Source organism: Lycorma delicatula, chromosome 1 (assembly GCF_047948215.1).
Source record: "Lycorma delicatula isolate Av1 chromosome 1, ASM4794821v1, whole genome shotgun sequence".
NCBI lineage: Eukaryota > Metazoa > Arthropoda > Insecta > Hemiptera > Fulgoridae > Lycorma > Lycorma delicatula.
In genome coordinates this window covers 364,471,957-364,496,377 of record NC_134455.1, presented here as the reverse complement: position 1 = coordinate 364,496,377, position 24,421 = coordinate 364,471,957, and the positions used below count along the sequence as shown (strand labels likewise).

General features: G+C 28.6%; 1 protein-coding gene across 2 annotated transcripts in view; it reads right to left on the bottom strand.

The window, feature by feature from the left end:
• Window positions 1-465: 465 nt before the first annotated feature.
• LOC142317245 (fatty-acid amide hydrolase 2-B-like) overlaps window positions 466-24,421 on the bottom strand; it is a 135,908-nt gene continuing 111,952 nt past the window's right edge. Inside the window, exons 5-11 of one of the 2 annotated variants that reach the window (XM_075353640.1) lie at window positions 24,015-24,126; window positions 21,536-21,693; window positions 18,271-18,420; window positions 14,031-14,138; window positions 10,973-11,140; window positions 5,993-6,175; window positions 466-2,413 (exon numbers count right to left, since the gene is read on the bottom strand). In XM_075353640.1, the coding sequence (XP_075209755.1) occupies window positions 2,318-2,413; window positions 5,993-6,175; window positions 10,973-11,140; window positions 14,031-14,138; window positions 18,271-18,420; window positions 21,536-21,693; window positions 24,015-24,126 (975 nt within the window). In that variant the 3' untranslated portion in view covers window positions 466-2,317. The remainder of the gene's footprint in view (window positions 2,414-5,992; window positions 6,176-10,972; window positions 11,141-14,030; window positions 14,139-18,270; window positions 18,421-21,535; window positions 21,694-24,014; window positions 24,127-24,421) is intronic. The other variant, XM_075353642.1, reaches the window with a different exon arrangement.

Sequence of the window (24,421 nt, the reverse complement as noted above, 5' to 3'; positions counted from 1 at the left end):
GCGTGATTGAAGGCCATACTAGAGATGCTGCGCCCAAAGGTACCTATATACGTCCAAACACATATGCCCAAAGGCTCATCCGATTTTTGCATGGGTTTTTATTTCGTGACCAATCGAACCTTGAAAAAAATAATCCTCTTGTATATATATATATATAAACTGAGTGACAGAAATAATCTTCAGTAGCTTAGTATTTATTGAATTACATACAATAGTCCTGAGTTTGACCCTAAGTTCATATTTCATCCTGACTTTTATCACCTACCTCACCCTGAGACAGATTTTTCATTAGTTTAAGTTAAATTTAAAAGAACTTTGAGGATAATCTACCACAAAAATATAAGTATGATTTTCACAATGTAATTTTGTCTGTAGAACAATGTAATTTTTGTCTGAAGAACTGAAAGTTATATTAATGAAACTGGAAAGCAAAATGAAAAAGAAAAACATATTATATTTTTAATTTTATTGTACTTTATAAAATATAATTATTTATTATTCTAAAGAACAAGAATAGTAAAATAAAATTAATCACAGATATTATGATATTCTAATTATAATTTAAATATTTTGGTAAAGTGGAGTTTTCTTTTAAAGTATGTCATTCTTAATCTATATTAAACATATTTTTTTTCTTACTAAATTACTAAATCTATTTGATTTCAATGAATAGAACAAACAAGTAGTTATTACTTTTAGGTGAAATTTACCTTCATGAAAAATCCATATGTCTGATGTAATTGAAACAAGAAAAATAATTTTTGACAAATATAAGTTTCTTATGAACATAAGATATTTATTATTTTTTTGCTTGTTGAATTAATTCTCCACAGAAGCTTTTATGAAATAGAATTATAGCATATGAAAAATGCCATGCCTGACTGGGATTTGAACCTGGGACCCTCAGATGAAAGGCTGAAATGCTACCACTTAGCCATAGAGATTATTTGAGGTAAAATAAAAAGCTTTGAGTTAAATTACTTTTTTTATAGCTGTTTTCTCATTGTTTAATGAATCTTTAGTGCTTCTTGTATTAGTTCAATTATAAAGAAACATAATCATTAATTATTAAACAGAATATAATTTGTAAAGTAAGTTGGAAAGTTAATTTGTGTTTAATTCAAATTAAACTTGACAAAAATGTAGTTTTCTGTTCTTTCTAAAAATTACAAAACTCATTCAGATGTAACATGATAAGAAACTCAAATGAAGATTACTGTATTTTGTTTAGAGTAATTTCTTATTATATAATTAATTCATCTTTGATTGTTTTCTGTTTAGAAGAATATAAAAAAATAAAATAAACTTTTTACATAAATAGATGGAATAATCATCTAAAATATAAAAAATTGACAACCAAAATGAATATATATTAACAGATACTTGAAATAAAATTGACTAAAAACTGATTACTAGTAGTAACCTTTTATATCTGAAATATTAAGCTTATTAGTGATATAATATAAAATCTATTCATATATTATATGTCCAAGCAGGTAGGACAACATTATTTAAAAAACAAAATAGTATAATGTTTATAAGTGTTCAGACTTGTATGCCATTCCACTATGTTTGGAGCTAGATACTTGACTCTACAGTAAAAAATTCAATTATGTAGCAATTTCATTATGTAGCAGAATGGAAGAGCAGGAAAAGGCGGAACCTTGGTGCCTAAAAATGAGCAATCATGACAAAAAATTCCCTGGTCCTTCAGATTGAGGATTGTGTGGTAAATTAAAACCCATTCCACTTACAAAGACATCTTATTATGAACCCATAAACGAAGGCCAAAGCCCATAAGGAGTTGTAGAGCTTAAGAAGAAAAAGAAGATTACTGTGCGAAATATTGTAGGAAAAACAAATATCTAAGAGTAATTAAAATAATTTTTTTAATGTTAATTTTTCTTATTTTAAAATTTTAAGGGGATGATAAAAATATAACTGATAATTTTTCTAATTATTGATATTTCACAAAGATTTAAAAAAATCAATAGTATTAAATTATTTTCAAAATAATTTTTTTGTGTAAATTGTTATGAATTTTATAATCCCACTGAAATAATTTATTACAATTATTACTTTTTATTACTTATTCTGTTTATTTTTATGAAAGCAGTTATCTCAAGAGTTCTCTTGAGATAGGTAAATCATTTGGGCTAAACAAAAAAAGGCATTTTACAAACTTGAGTTATTTTTCAGTTTACACATTTGAAATCATATTAATTTTTAAACCATGAACATGTTATGGCCTTTAAATATTTTTAATTTGTTGACAGAATTTATGTTAATTGATCAACCATTTTTAATGACTCACTAATTATAATGATGGTGGAGGTACCCAACCACCAAAACCATTTTCAAGCTCTTTTGCAACAGCAAAACATAATCTATCTTGATATGGTGCAGCAACCACCTGAAAAAAGTAAATTCTTTTACTAGGAAAAACACAATTGAGTATGTTAATTAAATTCTGTAATTAAAAAAATATCTAAATCATGATATTATTTCATTAATAAATAAATCATGTTATATTTTGTATAATGAATATTAAAATAAGAATTAATAATTCAGATGCAATTAAAATTTGTTCCTACTTTAAATAGAATATAACTAAAAGGAAATTTCTCTCATCTTTTTGATGTTAACTTGATAAAATATAACAGAAATTTTATTACATTTTAATTGTTACTTTATAATATTAATGTTCAAATAAAGTGCATTTAGTATATATTTAAGTAAAGATTCATGCAATTTTTTTAATTACTTCTACTACTGTTGCAGAAAGTATGTACATGATTTATTGAACAGTGACTTCTACTTTTTTCAGTCACCTAATTAACGCAATGAATCCTTAACACTTAAAAATTCTTAAATTATTTATCCGTATTGTTTATTAATAAGTTTCACCAACATTTAATTCATCAGTTTAAAATAATGATGAAGATTTCATGTTTGTGCATCATATATATATATAAAAAGATAATATGGTTTTACTAACTGAATAAGAACTCAAAAATATTTAAAGACATTAATCTGAAGTTTCATAGGTAATAAGGTAACAAAATGGACTAGCTTGTGTTATAATTTAAATGTGATTGGTCCCATATTTTTTTTTTTTTTAGTAACAAGCGATCAAATTCAAGATAGGCAACAGAAGGATAAAAAATTTGTACCTTTTTATTCTCATTACAATAACTTATTTTAAAAAATCAGTAAAAAATAGAAGTATAATGTCATCAAATGCAGCATAAAATAATCGAAAAAGTGATGCAATTTGTTTTGAAATCCAGTTGTTTGTTTTACTTTTATAAAGCCTCAAACTTGAGTGCAAATGCTTTCTGTGCTGATAGTAGCATCTTCCATAACAGTCCAGTTTATGAATACATTATAATTTTTCAAGGTAGTTCAGTCTATTTAAAAATATGAGTTGCTGTGTTATGATAAAAATGTGATATGATAACATGTTAAGTGTTGATGTATTTATTTAAATCTTCAATAGCTGATGTAGAATGCTTTGTACTTACTTGTTGAAATCTGGTTTACTAAAATTACTAGTAATAAAAATATAATGTGTAATCTGTATTTACTCGAGTCGTCATTTTCAACACATAAATAAATCTTATACTCTGACTGGTACATAATAATACATCATATAGTACATGATAGGAATGGGTAAATCTGCTACTCCATGAATATAAAAAAAGGAACTGCTTCAGGATTTTCCTGGTTGGGTAAAAAGGAACCATGGTAAAATCTTGATCACAGTAACATTACAAAATGTACAGTAAATAATAAAATAAAGGCAGATGTGTTTAAAGTTCATATTAATTATTTAAAATACAAGCACATGAAATATTAAGATAAATACATCAGGTTACCGAAAGATATTTTAAACAATTTGGTAAATTAAAAATGACAACAGCAGGAAAATAAGATCCTTTCTTATAAGTGAAAAAATTGCGCTGATTCAACCAAAAAAATCTTTAACAGTAAACCACAGAATAACAGTTACAAGTGTCATTTTCTCATTGTAAAGTCTGAATGAGAAATATGAAAGGGAATTCATGCAGAAACAAGAAATAAGATAATAAAATTTAAAAAAATCAAATTTTAAAATTATGTTATGCATTAAATTCATTTATTTTTTATTTACCTAAGTGTTTACATGTTAAAAAAAAAAAGATAATTTTGTGGGACAGAAGAAAATATAAACAAACCTGTTTAAAAAAAAAACAAGATTCAATTTTTTGGGGAAAAATCTTTTTTATTTTTCAACAAAATCTTAAGTCCAATAATGGTCAAGTTTTTTTTGATTCCATTTTATAGTACGATTTATCCAAGCTTTTAAAATAGTCAGAAATTTCAGCAATAACATCAACTTATGTAAATATCTTCCAGAAATCACTTTTCCTGTTTGGAAACAGATAATAATTAGAAGGTATTAAGTCTACTGTGTAGCAGAGATTTGGAAAAATGTTGTGTTGTTTTTTTATTTTGTAAAAAATAAAAAAAAATCTTTTGCATCAAGTGTGGTCTTTTTTTAATCATTTATTCTTCAATTAGACTATCCAGCTTAGATAATGGATAATACATAATACGTCCCAGTTTTAATTTTATCCGTCTCTAAAGTTAATTAAGATTATGCCACAAGTATCCCAAAACAGTGGCAAAAACACGAAAGTGGCTATCACCTTTCCTACAATGGAGTAACTTCATCTTCTTTGGAGCAAGTTTCCGACTACAACCCGCAACCCATTGTTTTGACTTTTCTCAGTTTAAGGTTGGTGGGTATATATTTAAGTTTTATTAGCTGTTATGAAATGGCACAAAAATTCCTCTTGATTACATTGAAAACAGCTCCAAATTATGCTTAGAAATGTTTACTTACTGACTCTTTTGATTAATTGTGACCAAGTGCAGCACCCATCTTGCACACAGTTTATAGGCATGTATAAATTAATATTTGTGTAAAATATGATGTTTCTGTTTGTTTAAGATAATGCACATCATTTCAGCAATCTGATGATGGACTTTTAATCTTCAAATCCTGGATTTCTTTGTATGGATTTTTTCAGTATTCTTTCAGCAGTGCAACTTCAACAGGCTGTCTGGAATGTTCAGAATTGTCTATACTTATATGATCACTCTGTATATAACCTAACCACTTGTAAACTGTTTTAATCTATTAAGCTGACTCACTATAATCTCCCACATAACTCCTACTTATTTTTTTATGTCCAAGTTTAAATCCAAGTTTTTTACAGATATTTAAATAAAAATCTTAATAAAAATGTTTGCAACACCAGCCAATTGATTTAATTTGAAAACATAAGTGGGTGTAATTGATACATGATATTTTCATTCAGTGATGTCTTAGTGATTATAATAATAGTAAATAATTCATAATTTCTATAAAATTGTGAAAATCTGCCCAAATGACAAACAAGCCATTTATAATACTACTGGAAACCAATATTTACATTATCTATTGTATTATTACTGTTTTTGATAATAAAATAAATGTTTTACACTTCAAATGAGCTGACACCATGAACAATAATAATGCTATTGTACTTTAATCTTGTTAGAAAAACTGTAACAAAGTTAAGTTGTTCATATTTTTTAATTTAAAAACCGCATCTTAAATAATAAAAATATTCATATATCCTGAAATATATAGTTTAAAAGTGTGGGATTCAATTCGCCTCTTTATAAAAAATTATTGATTAAAATTAAAGCTCATTAGTCTGAATAAAGTAATCAGACTTTTAAAGAGTAAAATATAAAGTAATAGCAAATCATATAGTACACAACTAGCTACAACTAACACTAACATGAAAGGTAGGAGGAAGACCATGACTAGATGGCTAGATGAAACAAGTAAGAGGTATGACCTTTTAGCCATTGATTGATTTCAGTGTAATTTTCAAAACTAATATAATTATTTATCAGAAGTGTTAAAATAAATATATAATGTTAATTTAAAACAAACCTGTATTCCTATAGGAAGTCCTTTTTTATTGAGTCCCATAGGAACATGTGTTGCAGGTAAACCAAGTGCTGAAATCAGTGCAGAATAGCTGAATGAAAGTGTTTGGAAAATAGATTCCCTGTGATAATGTGCTGTTGTTGGAAATGTTGGAAATAATAAGACACCATCATCTCCAAGACATTCCTGAAATAAATACACAGGTTAAAAATTTCTTATATATCTTTTTAAATGTGACATAATTGATGAATATATATATTAACGTAAGTTGTGATCTAAGATTAAATGACTTGGATGAACCATGCTCAATACAGATTGATCTTAAAAATAATGGTTTAAAAACCCACCTACTTGTTTTTTGGTGGCTTAAAAGTTTATTTATTGGAAATCTGCAAGTCCAAGAGGAAGTTGCTGCTTTTTGTTCTGATGTTTTATCTATGGAAATTACTTTGACTAGAATTTTTAATAAGATGCTCTTTGCTGGCTCTTTCCCTATTTGCTGGAAAAAGGGTGTTCTAAAATTGTTGTTTAAAGATGGTGACAAAGACCCCACTGTGAGCTCCTCTTATAAGCCTTTAACGCTCTTGCCACTTATTGGAAAGGTTTTTTATCTTCTAATTACTGATAGATTGAATTCTAGAAAATTGTTGATGGATGATCAGTATGGTTTTTATCCAGGCGTGGCACAGAAGATGCTATTCTTCTGTGCATGTATAAGGTATTTTTTGGACATATCAGGAGGGCTTTTAATAATTGTTGGTGGCCGTCTGCCCTATTTCAGCTACAGAACATGATAATATGCAGAATGAGTTGAATGTGTTATATAGTTATTTCAGTGATCAAGACGTTCTTTGAGATGGCATCTCAGAAGTAGGAAGAACACTATCTAAAGGTTGTCCACAGGGTAGTGTTTTAGGTCCCCTGCTCTGGGTTGTTGAATTCAATTCTTTGATGAAGTTAAGGTTACCCAGTGGATGCCACATCACCCATTGTGAATGACGTGTATCTGTTTCTTTATTGTTAAGTAAATCAAGAGGAATTTGAGTAAATTGAATTGTAGGACAAAATTGTTGTTGCGATCAACACTTACTTTGTTGGCATGAGAATGTATTTTTGGTGTTTTTAAGATTCAGTCAAGTAATGATCTGAGTGCATAGTCTAACTGAATTTAGATATAGAAAGAGTCTTTAAGTGAAACCTTGGTGTTAGAGAAAGGTGCGGGGATCCTGCTTTTGCAAATCGGTTAATAAGGGTTGTAAGTTATGGTAGGTGTTTGTGATTGGAAAGGCCCTTTGAAGGTGATAGTAAGTTGTATAAAATACACTAATGGAAATGTCTGCCATTTGCTTCGGTGTCATCTTGACAGGCCAAACTGATGGCTGTGATGAATTATCAAGTTTAGAGGGTCTAAAAGACAATCTCTGGTAAAGCCCATCAGGGGTAGCAGCAAGGGGTGGTAGTGTGACAATCACTATAAGATGGGTGCCTTCCCCTATGGGAGTCAGGATGTTTACTTTAATAAATAGCCCAATTTTGTACAATGTATTACAGCAAGGCTAAAAAATATTATAATTTACAAAAAAAAAAAATAATAATGTTGAGTACCCCTCACCCCTAAATCCGATTGACTTAAACTTTGGGATTTTTAATAGCTTACCAAAGCTCAATTTTCTACAACCACTGTATAAAAATTAAAAATGCAAGAACTATCCTGTCTTCTTTTTTAATTTTATTCAAAATTCAATACTATATATAGAAATTATTGAAGAATTTATGAGTATTTTGAACTAGTTTGGAGAAATAATATATATATATTTTTTTTCTGAAAATTAAATTTAACTTTGTTTTTAGAAACATTGACATTTTCAAATTTTGGCTGATTGCTATATTTTTCTTTATGACTATGTTGCTACAGCAGCATACAGGTAAAGCCAGGTAGGTAAAAATTATATAATTTCTCAAGGAAATAAAGTATTTAAGGCTAAATAAATCCATAACTGATTTTGATCAGAAAAGTTTTATCTATAAAATATGATGCATGACTATTAACTGGGGAATATTTGGAAAGATATTGGTATGTTTTAACTAAATGGAAAAATTTTTCATATTAAATAAATATTATAAGATACAGGATTTCTTAAATGAAAGATATTTTGAATTTTTTTAACTGAATAACAAGAGATTTATGGAGTAACAATGTTATACTTTTTTTAAATTATTGCATTTAGGAAAGAAGTAATGCTTAAAGTATATACTGGTAGAGCTCATATACAACGGTTGCTTAAAGTGATTACAGTTCAGATTCTAATATATTTATTTTACTTTCATTTAATCATTATGAAAAGATTTGATTATATAAGAGTATTATAATAATAAAACTTAATTCATAGTTTGGTATTGTTTCTATAAATAAAGAAGAAATAATTATGATTCATTTCAGATAAACATTTGTGTAAATATGAGTTGTAATAATTTTACAACATATTTAACAACATTTGTACTATACTGTGTTGGAAAAGTTACTATTAATTCTAATCTATTAGTTTTTCTTTTTACTTTGTTGTTGAACAATCTTTATTTAATATTGATTGTCATTTACTTTATCTGATATCGAATGGAGGGTTTAAGAATTTCCAAACAGACTGTTAACTATGCTCTACTAAGAAAGAGGGAAAGAGGAAAACCAAGGAAGCAATGGATTGCCAGAACAGGTCTATGACCTATACCGTATTATAAAAATAATGATGAAATATTGATTGCATACAATTAAATTCTTAGCTTTTTCTTAGTTAAACTATGTTAAACTTCTCTTCATTAAAATATAAATTATTATTAAACAAACATCTAATATTTCCAGTAAAACTTAAGAAATTAATTACCTACTGTTTTACAACATTAAAAAAAATATATTACAATAAAAGCCAGCAAACAGTTACTTAATGTTTCTGTGAAACTGGAATGAATGTCTCCCGTACTCAGAAGTTTTTGGACAAAATGTCATAAAAATCAATTGTTCCAGTCTGAACATATTAAGCAAAATAATAAGTGAGAAGAAAGCAAAAAAAAAATTGACTTATCCCCCAGTCCTGAGTGAAATCGACCACATACATTACCAAAATGATATTCTAATGAAATGGAATGGTCTAATAAGTACAAGAACATGATATAATCAAAAAATGAAAAAAGAGAACGGTTTGAATTACACCATCAGAGAGTATTTTAACTACTTACAGGACATAAAATTATGTGAAGAAATTTTAACCTACACATTAAGTAAAATTTTGAGACACTGGATGCACAAGATCTCTATTTCTATACTCTCTGACCAATTGTGATAAAAGTTAAACAGCATTTATGTTCCATATACAGAAATCATTGTGCCAAATTTCACCAAATGGATCCATTTAGTCTGGAGATATCAAACAAATAACAGGCCAACATTCATTCGCACATATTTATTTACATGCTTCTAACATTTTTCAGTGCTGAAATTGTGTTTTATTGTTAGAGGGGGCTTTATGAATTATCAAAATTTGATCTCAATAGCATACTTTTCCTGTTTATATTTTATTGTGTAGATATATACTGTATATAATACATAGTTAATATTTATAAACCACCAGATACACACATATAAAGCAAGATTGATCTTACCTTCAATCTAATAAGGCCTTTTCAAATCCTTAAGATTCATCATCAGTTATTAAAAATACCACAATTATCATTAGCATTGAGCTACTTTGTCAACAAGTCACGACTGATTAAATTATTAGTCAGATGTTAAAATTCTATTATACAGGCCTACCAATTTAAACAGATTATTCTGCTCAAAATTTACCTGGTGGTTTATTAAATTGAAATTTTTATATTTATGAATATAACATTTCTCCACATGCTCCAGTTTGTTTTTAACGTTACAATTAAAATGCTCATTTCTTGAGCTTGTGTTAAACATTGCATTTTAAATAGTACATGTACATAAACTAATCAAAAATGTTCTTTTTTATTAAGAACATTACTTTCTTTTTGTGATAACTGTAGTAATTACAAATCCATCCTCATCTGTGTTTTAAACAGCACATAAAGATATGTCTGATGATAATTGTCTTGTTTCATTTAAGGTTACTAAAGAGGATGTGCTGTTTTCTCAATTCTATAATATTTAAATTGAATTTTTTAACAATTTTAACAAATTCATATTAATATAAATACTTTTCATTAAATGCTACAGTGAGTGAAATTATTTTTTACAGTAGATCTGGTGTTGAAAATATTAAACACCAGAGTGAAAAGCATCTGTACTACTATGAAAATGTTTTTTACTTGGTTTGTTTCATTTGCACCAGTAAACAAAATTTTGAGCTACTTTAGCACATTATAATTTTCAAAGAGTTCTTAGAATCCAAAAATTTTTATTGCATAATAACTAAATGTAGAACAAAATAGTTATACAGGTCAAATTTTTTATTACTAGGTTTGTTGATAGTTGCATTTATATAAACATAAGATCTAATTATAGATTAAAATATATCTTTATCTATACTTGATTTAACAATGCTTATATCTATATAAATATGAATAAAGATATAAATTTATATAAATATTAATAGTGTTTCATTATTGAAATTTTTAACTTTGGAGGTGCCAAACAGTAATAGGAATAAGTGATATTCTTCATTCCATAACATAATTTAAGGTTACAATATTTTGAAATAATTTGTCATATATGGGCACTAAATTAATGAGAAACTTCTTAATAATGTAAAAGATTGTAAATAAGTTTAATGGCCATCAAAGAAAACTTTATAATAATTATATTCCTTATAATATGAACTATATTATATGCAATCCGTAGTTATAAGTATTCAACAAAACTTAGTGCATTACTTTTCTTTCTGTCTCTTCCTTCCTAAATTATTTTTAATGAAATAATAACTATAAGTAAATTGTTTTATTTAAATGTAATGAGAAACATGTTTTTACCAAAATGTTCTTTTTTAGAACTTCTCCCTCTTTAACATATTCTTTTGCTTTAGATTCTGTAATAGTACAGTTTGTAACCTTGAGAATAGTAAATCCAAGAGCACCTGTAGAATGTCTTGATAATCCAACCAGTGATTTTAGAAATTCAACTATTAAATTTGGTCTCACCTAAAATTAACAAAATAAACAAATTCAATTAATATTGTGTAATTAATTTATTTAATAAATTATACATTATTGTATAAAGGGAAACTATATATATGCAAAAGGAAAGTTTTGCAATTCAACATTATTTTTTATAATTTTTCAAAATAATTGCAATTCCATTTCTTCATTCTTTGTAACCAGTCTTCAAAGAAACCCTGTCTTGTTTAGTTGAAGATCTGGGCACACTCATCATCCCTTAGGAGATTATCATTGCTTGTAAAATGCTTCTTGTTCAGGCTGTTCTTCACCTGGAAAGTCACATGAAGCAAGGTCTGGACTGTAGGGAGGGAGCAATTTCATTCCAGTGCTGGCGAAATGTTTGGAGCAAACTTTGGAGTGGTGCACTGGAGCGTTATCATAGTGAAGAAATCATTTGTTCATCCTTGAGTTTGGTTGGAGCTTCTTGACAGCTTGGAAAACTTTAGGCAGGTTCCTCGGTACATCACTTCCTTCTAACTATCTTCTGAGTTTCCAACATAACTTGCTCTAAAACTTCTCTCACACCAAAAAATAAAGCCACCATTCTCCTCTGCACTGATCTGGATTTTCGAATAGCTTCAGACAGGCGTTTCCTCATCTTTGAACAGCCACACTTTGTTCTGAGTCTTGATTGGGACATCATAATGGTACAAGCAAGTTTAATTTCCTGTCACAATGCTGTTCACATAGGCAGATTCCCATTTTCAAACTTTTTCAGCATTTCACAGCACCATGAAACACATGCCATTTGATCATTGGTCAAGTAATGGGGCACCCAAAGGATTCAAAGCTTTCTAACTTGAAGGTAATCTCATAGAACAGCAAACAGCATGAACTGCTGGTGCATTAATATCCAAAGACATCTCCATTTGGTAGTAGGTTACATGCCTGTCTGTTTCAAATATTTTTCATATTTCAGCAATGATTTCCTCAGTCATAGACAAAGACATCAACCTGAGCTTGGAGCATCCTCAAGGCCAAAATTTCCTCTTTCAAACTCTCAGTATTACCAATATATTGTTGTACAATGAAGAAATCATATCCAAGCACAGGAGTCATTTCCTCTAATCTCTGATCAATACCATGTGCAACACCCATAACATTTTTTTCATAATGCAAAATTGCTTGGTATTCAGTTTTTGACCAACAATGACATCACTACCTCTTTTCACTAACACTTGTCATTTTCTAAAAAGCAAATGACAGCTAGACAGTGCAGGTTGGAACCTGCCTAAAACGTACTAACTTGTAACCAGTTGTGATGATCTGTCGTGTTGCAAAACTTTCCTAGTGTTCTTTATATTATTGGTAATACATATATTTAAAACGTTATTAGACATTGAACAAAAAAGTTGTGTAGGCATGATCTTTTCTAACTATTACACGTTGTTATGAGATGTCCCAAATGTAACTGTGCTCCTAAACAAAAGCATCTGTATATCTATCAATAAAATATAACTTAACTTGTTTTTTGTTGTTATCAGCAGTGAAACTAACAGTTGACTTTATTCACAGCTGATTTCTATTTTCATTGTTATGAATAATCCTCATGAGATCTTGGGAAAAATTATTATGTTACAAACAAATTGGAGTTTGGTGTGCGTTTATCATGTAAGGTAATCATTTAGTTTAACAGAATACAGTAACTTGAATGTTATTGTAATGAAATCATTTATCCTTTCATCAACCAACTAAATGAAGAAGAAATTGCTGGAGCACACTTCCAACAAGTTGAAGCAATGACACACACATTGCCAATGTTTCAATAAATTTGCTCTGTGAAGTTTTTGGGGATAGGCTCATTTCAAAGCACCTGGCCACCGAGATCTCCAGATTTTACACTTACAGATTTTTATTTATGGGGACAATGAAAGGATCTGTTTTTCAAGTGTAATTTTAATACCTTGGATGAACTTAAAAATAATATAATTGAATTTGTAAATGCAATTACTACTTTGGTTCTTCAGTACGTATTTTCAAACATATTGAAACATGTTCAGGAATGCCTGGAGGAAATTGTTAATTTAGTGGCTTTATTGCACATCTCTTGTAAATAAAAATTCATTGTAGAATTATTTCTGCTTCTCTCAGTGTTCTTTGAACACAGTAAACTAAATGTTTCTGAACAATGGTACAGTTTCATTAGGGATACCCGGTATAAACATTAATGGAATTGTTTCATAACTGAAATTTCTTGCATAAATAATGTTTACAATGCTAGGAATAAGACCCTTATTTATGCTTAGCAAATGTAATATTATAATTTCAAATTAGAAAAATTTGTCACACTTTACAAGTAATTTGTCAATATGTTGTGCTATGAACTCAAAATAAATAAGACAATAGATTTCTTTGTTTTTAGAGTCATTTTAGTGTGGTTGCTCCAAATTTTAATGTCATTAAGTAAAATTAAGGAACCATATTACATTTTGTGTTATCAAAAGTTGTTTCAGGAACGAAAATCACAGTAGGATTTGTTTGCAATGTGTCACAATTTTTATCTTATCATTGTGTTTATGAATACTTGTTAAAATATGTTCTAGTTAACATATCATTATTCAATGTAAACTAGTTTGTCAGCTGCTCTAAATTCTATGAAAAAGCTTGACTGAATAAAAACCAAGTATTTTCAAATGATTTTATTTACAAATCGATGAGCAATGTCCATTTGATGAATAGCATTTATATTAATGATAATCTGGCTAAACTGCAAATTATCATGTACACTAGTTCATGTTATTCTAAAGAAGTATGTAACTCATAATCCAACTTCAGTTTTATGTTTAATTCTTGTCTAACCATTTTTAAGTTTTAAATTCAAAAAATTACACTTTTCAAAAAATATGCAATGTACCTTTAAAAGATACTATACCTTAGGATTTTCTATATCCACTTCACTGAAAATATCTGGAATACCTTTTTTGCTGAATAATATAGAACTAGCTATTTCTGGGATATTTTTCATTTCTTTAAATCTCATCTGAAATAATGAAAGAAATAAATATAAACCAACCCATAAATAGCTACACATAAATAGAAACTAAATTTATACTACAAATAATTTATTTTATTTTTTTTTGAATTGATTGATTTTGTTTTTTCTTCCATGTTTTTTTTTTGAAAGATCTCTGCTTCATTATAACTTTTTTTTTATAAGATTTAATTAAAAAATCTTATATTAGTGACTGGGATGGTAAATATACCTTTCTATAATTTTAATATTTTAAAATATATATTCTTTCTAAAAGCACTAAAGAATTTAGGAAATGCTTTTTAACTCAGATTTGTGAAGGGGAAATTCTGATATTCACCCAACCATGGTAGATATAGGACAATGGTTGTATACGTATATTAACAACTGCTAGTTTATACTAAAAAAAAAAAAAAACTAACAATTGGTTTAAAAACTATGAAAGCAGGAGATATACATGGGCATTCCACAAAGCACGTTACCAGAAAGACCATAAAATAATAGATGAAAGGTATAGGAATGCTGTTAAGAAAGTGCATCAACTGATATCTGCACTTGGATTACTAGTATAGTTGTCAATAGCAATCATGTGCTACTTATGATAGAAATGAGAATAGTTTTAAAGAAAGTTGAGAAAGCAAAGGTTGTTAAGAATGGAGCTAATAAAAGTTGAAGAAATTGGAAGAAACAGTAGGAGGAAAGTTAGTTGAGGCAATTAAGTAAAGAAAAAAAGAAAATGAAAGGGCACTGAGAATGAGAATAAAAAATGTTGATTCTTAACAGCCTGGAGCAAGAAATAAAACAATATGGAATAAAAAAAATATAGAAAAAACTAAAGTAAATAACAAAGAAAATTTAGTGTAAGGATGATTGAAGGAAGAATAGAAAAAGTAGAAAATTTTGTTATTATTATTTGGGTATTAATTTTGGTATTATTTGAGTAGTATGGTGACAGAGGACTAGATAATATTCCATCATTAGCAACTTTGCTTTTTGGAATATTTTAAAGAAACAACTTAGTCATGATCATGTGACTGCAACAAAAGCTAATATTATATTCTGTGGAATACAATGAAAATAAATATGTAAATTACCTTGACCTCACTACTACAAAAAAAAAAAAAAAACATAAATAAGAAAATAATGTTAGCATAGAAAACTATACTCTTACTCATAATACCTTGAACCACCTGACCTCATAAACATTTAGCATTTATATATATACAGACATACACATGCATACATGCATGCACACGTGCATGTGCACATACTACTTTACATACCCTTTTGTCAGGTGATAGAAAACTTTTGAATATTATAAAATACTTAGCATACATAAAATATAAAATTATAATCACATACTTAAAAAGCAGCTGACAAAGTAACAAAAGTAGTTTAAGCAGTAGTTTTCAATACAAAGAATAAAACAAAACAAATCACATCCAGGACAAATAAAAAAGTTTAAGTTTGTGTGTTTTAACAAACAACACCTTGGAAGTGTTAAAAAAACTGCTTAATTAAACAGAATAAAGTTTTCAACCTTTAAAATTTGTATTTGTAATGTGGCAGCTGGCCATTAAATAAACTAAAACTTTTAATCTTTACTTGGATTTTTTTTTGTTATGATCTGAAGCTTTTAAATCTCTAAGTTAAAAAATACGAGTGTCACTTCCTCCAACAATAAATTTAATAATTTTTTTCATTTTGGCATTATAATCTTGTAGAATTGTGAAAATTTATCTACTTCTGTGTAACCATTCTCAACATAGAATACAGTATTCAAGAGATTAATTAGCTTAATTCATCGGCGTAAACAAAATGAGTGATGCCAAAAGCAAAGTTACAGCCTGAAAAGTAGCTTAAATACTTAAAATTTATCTAAAACAAACAGCTACAGATAAGATAGCAACCAAAGAAAACATAATTATAACAAATGTAAAAAAAAAAACTACCAGGCTCTTCTATATATTTAAGTTGAGATGGTACATTGCACAAAAGTTCCCAAACCCTACCCTTCCCAGTGAAATGTATCTTTAAAAATAAATACTGAGCACTCCATAGCAATGCAGCCTTAAGAGTTGATCAAGCATCTTATAGAAACAAATTAAAAATTATTTTAAAAGCAAAATAAAAACAATAATCTAGATACTCTGTGTTTAAATAAATATAATGGACCACCATTTTATTACTCTTTAATGATATGAAAAATAAAATAACATGGAAAAAACAAACATCAACAGACTAAAAAGAAAAAATCTGATGTGGACACTACATGACTTCCTCGTATGCCTATTGAATTTCATATACACATTTTTTAAAAATGAATTAAAATTTTATTTCATTAATAATTTCTGATATTTTCCATATTTTTTTTATTGTTATTTTTGAATTATTATTTATTGTAAATTTTTTTTTACAATCTGGAGGTTAATAATAAATGAATATACTTAAATTAAAAGAAAGGACATGACGTCAGATTCGAACTGATGTGCAGTTCCGGATGAGCCATAAACGGAATAGCGCGTCAGAGGCGTTTCCGGGGTCGCGAGTGCTTAATTTTCGGGATATACAGTCTGAAGATGTCAATTGCGGTAAGTCGTGCATAAAACAAAAACGCGGTCCTCATTTTTTTTTTCTTCCTCGTGTGTTTTGTTTTGTTTCTCTTGTTTCAGAAACGGGAGAAACGTGGATGTGGTACGACTCGTCGTGCGTCTTGGGAAACGGCCTTCCTTCCTCTCATCCTGCCATTCCAAAAGAAAGTAAAAAAAAAATCAAATTATTTCTTTTTTTGTTTTTTTTCTCGTGTGTGTGTGTTCTGTTTCTTTTGTTGCAGATACCAACAGCCACCACAAAAAACAAATGGTTTCTTCACTGCGGCCACGCGGCCCCCCCCCAACCCCTTCGCGGACACACGTGTGTCTGAAAGTTAATAATTACGTAGAGTGAATAATTTCTGTTTACTTCTTCTAAGAAAACCGCCGCCCCAAAACCGAGATCGCGAATAGGTATCACCATTTTGTAAGTTCCCTATTACCTTCCTTTCCTTTCAAGAAAGAAGATAGAGGGAACGAACCCAGCAGCCACCTGCCCAGCAGCACGGAAGAACCAAGAAACCTGCACTTTCCCCCGTTCAGCCCTTCGGAGCCTCGGGAATTTTAAGGTTAGCGGTATGTAACTTCGGTTACTACCAATTCTTGGAAAGTGCAGGCCAAAGAAGAATGAAGAGGTCATCGGAAGAAGAAGATGTAGAAGATGAAGAAGAAGGAAGACCCTCTACTCGTCCCAACATCACGGACTGGAGTCCGGAACAGAGCCCAGCAGAGATACGTCCTGAAAGGCAGCCATAACAGAAGTGGATGAAGAATTTCTACACAACCTTTCCTTTCTAAAAATTACTAGTTAGATAAAAATAAACCAGCAAATTGCGACTCCTCTGGAGTAGGGGTCGCATTGCTCCCTCCTTATAATTAGTGCCCCGTTGTGGCATATTCCTGCTAGCCTATTAAGCGTTAGCACCGAAAGGACTTCAGTAGACGGTCTGAAGGGGAATTGCGTCGGGAGGACAGGCTGCATAGCCTAGCCTTCCGCGGTCGGCCCATAAAATGGGTTCGATAACGCTGGTTCAACAACGGATTGGAATGCAACTAAATCCGTCTTAAATTAACTAAATAACAATAAACAAATCTTGAAAAATTAGACCCGCTATATAAAAATAACCCTTTTAAAAAACAAGCCCGATTAGAATGATCCAGCAGCAAGGGACTCTGTCCAGGTTCTGCGATAAGTAGGGAGAAATAAACTCCCGTCAACTTTGCATTCCGTGCAGTTCCCTTGTAATCTATTGTAATTTTCGTGATCACAATACTTCCTTTACTTTGTACAAGGAAGTAAAAAACACCAGTACAGTTCTTAGACACTTTTTGACCATTTCAAAAAGTGTCTTCTTGATAAAAAAAACTCATCATCAGAAGAATTTCAATGAGTCACAGTAATATTACTAATCACTGTAATTGCTGACCATTTTAGATACGAGTAAGTATATCTTAATTTTAAGTCTAGTTCAGAAAACACAAAAATAAATAAAAAAAGTTATAATTTTAAATTACAAAGAGAATTTAAAAATAAAATTTATAATCATTACCGGTACCATTTGTGACTGACAACCACAGCTGTTTGCTAGATAATTTGCTGCCTTTTGCATTATTTCTTTGATTTCTTTGTTGATACGAGGTAATCCTAATGATTTAGATGGTTGGTCAATAAATAAAACTCTAACATGTTTCATATTTACCTGTAAGTAGAAATAAGTATTGTTTACTATTTTATAATGTGTTATATTTATCAATGTAGTATATTAAAATTATTTATTTATACAGAAAACAAGAAAAAAAATTACATCTAATAATGGTTACAGATGAATGATAATGAATTTTTATAATGTACAAAAAATTGCATGCCTGACTAGGATTCAAATCTGAAAACTCTTGATGAAAGACAGAGACTTTACTACTCTGCCATGGAGATCAGAAGTATAAAAATCTGTTTATTTATTAAACCAACAACAACAGGTGCACAGATGAATGACATCAAATCTTTTAGCTAATTTTAATAATTAAAAAAAAATTTTTTAGATAAATTTTTATGTGGAAAATGGCATGCCTGACTTGGGAACCAGAAAGAAACCTCCAGATAAAAGAGAGAAATGCTACCACTCCGCCACAGAGATATTAATAATAATACATTTGAAAAAATAAAAAAGGAATTGACTTATGTTTAGGTGCAAATTTTAATATTCAAAATTTATTTTATTGACATATTAAAATTTGAAGAAATCTTTAAACTTAAAAAAATTCACATTTTACATTATAATTTAACGTTATTTTAAAAGACCTTTTCACCATTCATGGGAGATATATTATTTCATCTCCAAATTTGTCTAACAGAGGTGGAATTGTTTGATATTTGGGGCATTGCATACCCTTTTGATAAATCCAAAAAGTTGTTTCTTGTAGTTTTTTACAGCAAAAAATAAGGAACAAGTAATTGTTTTGTCTGATTGCGTACCACATATTAATATCTTGGCTGTCATGTTGATGTTCCATAATGACAAGTATGGGTTCATTACCAATATTTGAATATTGTGCTGAAGTACTAATCCCAAAACATGAAATTTAACTTCATTAAAATTGAAATTTGTTTAACAACTCCCTATTATTATTTAACCCATTCAGAATGTCTACGATGTAAATTCAGATATTTTAATTATATATGATGTAAGATTTTTTAATTATATATGATTATATAGATATGTAAATTCAGATATTTTAATTTTGTCCTGGAAATAAATTTTATGTAATGCCTGAATTTTATAATCAGAATAGTAATTTTTCAAAAACATTGTGAACAATTGCTTTTAGAATATCCAATTCTATAAAACCCTTTTGCATTGATTTTTTTGGGTTATACAAATAATTTATTTGTACGGCTTGAATTGTTTGTCAGACACTGATTGAAATATACTTCATACCTCTGTCATGCTTTGCTTCAAAACTATGATTTTTCACATTTTACAACATAATTTAAAGTTGTTTCAAAAGACCTTATCACTATACATAGAAGATAAAGTTTGCTGTAAATTGTTCTCGCCATCAGCACATCATCCCACCAAAATTCCATCATATTCATCTCTGTAACTGTGATCTTTACTCTGTTCATCAGCAGAGAGAGGCTAATCAATAAACAGTAAATGTCTTGAAGAATAAAACTGACTGGTAACTTTAATGTTGCCAGAACAAGTGTAACTTTTCTTGCACTGAGTGTTTTAAAAAGGATGTACTATAAATTTTTATAATGTGTAGTTTTTTTATAAGATAAAACAATAAGAAAATTCATATTGTAAATAACTTTAATTTCATATTAGGTGTTAAACATGTTGTCCTCAAAACTGAATATTTTATCTTTTTCATGACATTTAAAACCACTTTTCATAATATTTATTTACTATTCAATGAAATCTCATTTTTAATGTGGGGGTATTAATAGTGATATTATCAATTATTGAACAATCGACAGGGTTTATTCTGAAAATCTACTTTTTAAAAAATATACCAAGGTAAAATTCTACTACTGTAAGATGTGAAAATCTTACTGGCAAAGAGTCTCTTGAAATTAAGTGATAACAGAAAAATTCAACAACTTTTTGGATGTGTTAGAAGGGTATGCAGTGCCCCAAATATCAAAGAATTCCATCTCTGGTTAGATGGAGCTCCTATACATTTTACTACATTCATGCAAGGTTCATCTAAATGAATGTTTCCTCAGTAAATGGGTCGGACAAGGATGGATGGCCTGACCTCCACGATCTTCAGATTTTATTCCTATGGATTTTTAATTCTGTGATTATCTAGCCACAAGTGTTTTTTGTTCAAATAAGAAATTTGGATCAAGAAAATGGATCACTGAATCTGTCTTGTCTATTACATTGGATGTTCTTTGTCTTCTACTGAATATGTGAGACTGAGTATTGTCTTGATGTCTGCACATATCAAAATCTACTGAATAAATAAGATTCTTGGGTAGTTCCTGTTCATTTTGAAATATACCTCATATCTATGTCATGCTTTTTTTCAAAATATCATTCTTTGAAATCTCACCATTATTTTATTATTTATTTTGAATGAGGTCGTCCAGTGTGACCATACGACCTCATTCAAAGAAACATGTCTTTTTAAATACCACTGCTGTATCAAGTGCTTTCCATACATATCACATACACAAAGAAAACTGGGATAAATACTAAAGAAAAAAAAAAATATCTATCTCTTTTGTCATAAAATGAATTATTGCACTCTATACACTGCCTCTACCCAGTAAAATTTTGCTATTAGTTAGCATGTATTAAAAGTGTATGAAAATGATAGAACTCTTGTAAATTTACCCTATGGCTTTAACTTAATTTTGTGGTTATCTTTGATAACATTTTCTATTTTTATTTTTCTAATTAGTTTTAATTTTAAAAAATCTGCAAGATAGTGTTAAACAAATTTATATTTATTATAATTACAGCTACTGTTAAATGTTCAGGTTCAAGCTGTGTGTATACAAGACGTTACTTAATTCATTTATAACAATCTATTTACATGTTCCCAGATAAAGTAGATATATTTATAGATAATATTACTTTAATAAGTTTTGAATTATTGTGTTACTGGTGAACTTAAGTCACTGGAATTCAAGTAATACCATACAGAAACTGAGTTTGATCTAATCATAAAAGTTTGATCTTTGTCACAACTACATTCCTCATCACACATACCGATTAAATTATTCATATTTGCTGAGAACATTAAATGTTCAACTTCTTAGATAAAAAATTTAAATGTGAAGTAAAGATCTAAACAACTTACTGGTTTTTCAAGTTTAAGTAGAGAGCCTTTGTCCTCTGCAAGTACTGACATTAATAAGGGGAGATCTTCTGCATAACGAGCCAAGAAGCCTACACCTAATATTTTATTATTTTCTTCATCTGATGTTTCACCATAGTGACCCTCGGCTGATATAACACCTAAAACAATTAAATAATGAGTTAATGATTAAATAATGAGTTTATAAATTATTTAAATATTATAGAATAATATTTAATAAGCCGACAATGAATCACATAACTTGACCATAAAATTCATTTATACTTTATTATGCAATTCAATAATTTAAAGTTCTATTTGTATCTTTTATTGAAAAACAATAACCAAAATTATAAATTCTTTTTTCCACATTTTTGTATAAAAATATTTATTTCTAATTTTGTAATTTAAATTAAAATTAATTTTTTTTCTGTTTGCGGGCTTCCATACTCAAGGGGAAGCATTCAGGTAAATTTAATTTTTAAGAAAATGATCCATAAGGAATAATAATAGATTTAAAAAAGAACTTTTTAAAATTGTTATAAAAAATATAAAGATACAGTCATCTGTATATATGTATTACATTTAAAATTTAATTGGTAACTTGCAAAATGGATTTAAATTAAAAATAGATTTAAAATAAATTTTTAAGATTAAAACATATTTTTTTGTTATCACAGACGATTGGAACAGGATGAGAAAAACATTTTTATAGTGGTTTGAAGGTAGAAGATGTAGATGTTTGATGTAGAAGATGAAAATGCAAAAATCCCAATTACTCCTTTTCTAAGATGTAGCCAAAATAAAAAAAAAATCTGACACACTGTTATAGCACCTTTTCATTTGTGATGTGTCACAGCTGTTTGGTTGAATATTGTCATATACCATACAATTTTGAGGATGGACAAGGGTTTCCATTAAAGTAGCCTGGCTTATTCTTAGGGTGACTTAGTATCTGGAATAAAAACTGTTTGTTGTAGCATGCATTTTCACTGATTAATGCAAAATCATTTATCTGTAATATCATGCTCCTATTTTGAATAATGGAAATGCAGGTTTAAATATTATTCACTAAGTGAGTTATAGATATCTAACTTCAAGCACGGGTAAACCACTGCATGCACTTTTCAGGTAGACATTACATTATTAATTGTGTGGATATTTTCTTAATTTTTAAACAATTAGATACTATATAATTAAATAAATTTACAGTTGTATACACTATGTGTATGTGTATGTTTGTGAACATGCATATACACACATGCACATACGCGCGCACGTATGTGGGTGAGTGCTGTCCGTGAAGTCAGCTTTTATAAGAATTGGTTCTACATTAATTTTTATTTTTTAATATTTCTTAATTATTTAGAAGTAATGTAATTTAAAGTTTAATTACTCATGTTTAATGACATTTAGCTTTTAGGATACCCTAATTTTAAATTCTATTCATTAATAGGTATATACAGATTGTACTGGGAGGTGCTGATCAGACTTAAGGGACTGATTCAGATAATCAAAATGTTCATGTGGACAAATACTCTATCTCATTTCATTTTCCTTCTATTTGCTATTTTTTTCTTTTTTCAATGCTGCAATAAAAGTTATTCGTATCAAAGAACGGACTGAGATGTTTTAATGAAATCTGGTTTGCATGAATCCAACATCTCTTACAAAATAAATTAAGTTTTGACGATTTCAAAATGACTGCAATTTAATTTTATTAATCACTTGTAATTTTGTAAATATTAGTTTTATGGAATTATATTTTATAAGATATTCATCTTATAAACAGCTGAAGTTTGGCTGAAATTGTTAAAGTCAATAGCAAAATATTTTTCAGACTGATAATTTTGTGCCTGTTCAATTATTATAATTGAAATTATTATTAATTCATTAAAGAAGAAAGTATTAACAGAACTGTTAACAATGAAAAAAATCTTAATTGCCACCATACTGGAATTTACAAATATAAAATTTCATTGTTATTTATTTTATAGGAGATTGAGAGTACATGTATAACAAAATTCATTAAAATATCTTGATCCATTCTTAACGTATACATTTTTATTGAAAAAACTCAAAGCAGTAGGCAGTGGGAAAATCAAGTAAGGTAGGATATTTGTCCCATGAATTTTTTGTTTAGTCTGATGTCTTGATTCAGCCCTTAAGTTTGACCAAACCTCCCAGAGCACTGTATGTGTTTAAAAGTAATAGTTATATATTTATAACATTAAAACATATTTTTATAAATTAGTTTTTTATAACAATTTTATTAATTATATAATATAATGTTATTTTTTAATTTAATCAAAATTAAAATAAAAAAACAAAAACTTGTCAAAAGGTGAAGAATGTCAGTTCTAATTTTTTATTTGAATATTGGGCCCAACAATTGTTTATGCCTCCTGTCTGGTCTTTAGACTTACTAAAAAACATTTAATAAAATAAAGTAGTATATCTAGTATGAATTATGCAATCATACCAGGAGTTGGCTTGTGTCCAAAGATTCCTGTGAACATAGCTGGAATTTGTATTGAACCAGCAAAATCTGTTCCAAGACCGATAACTGAAGCCCCAGAACTGATTAGTGCAGCCTGAAATGAAATTAAAAACAAGTAAGTCCAGTTTACAGTTTAACTTTATTCTACATATTTTGGTTCAATAGAATGTGTACTTTTATCAAATTATAAAAATTTTTGTTAATGATCCATTAACTTATGATTTTGTACAAATAACAAGATAACATCTTAATTGATGAAAATGCTGATCAAAGATTAATATCCTGGGCTTAGAGGAGACTAGTCATTTTGGCAGTTGAGAGTTATCAAGTTGATATAAATTGGTTGCAATTTGACTTCTGAAATAAGTTTATGGATGGTTTTTTATTTT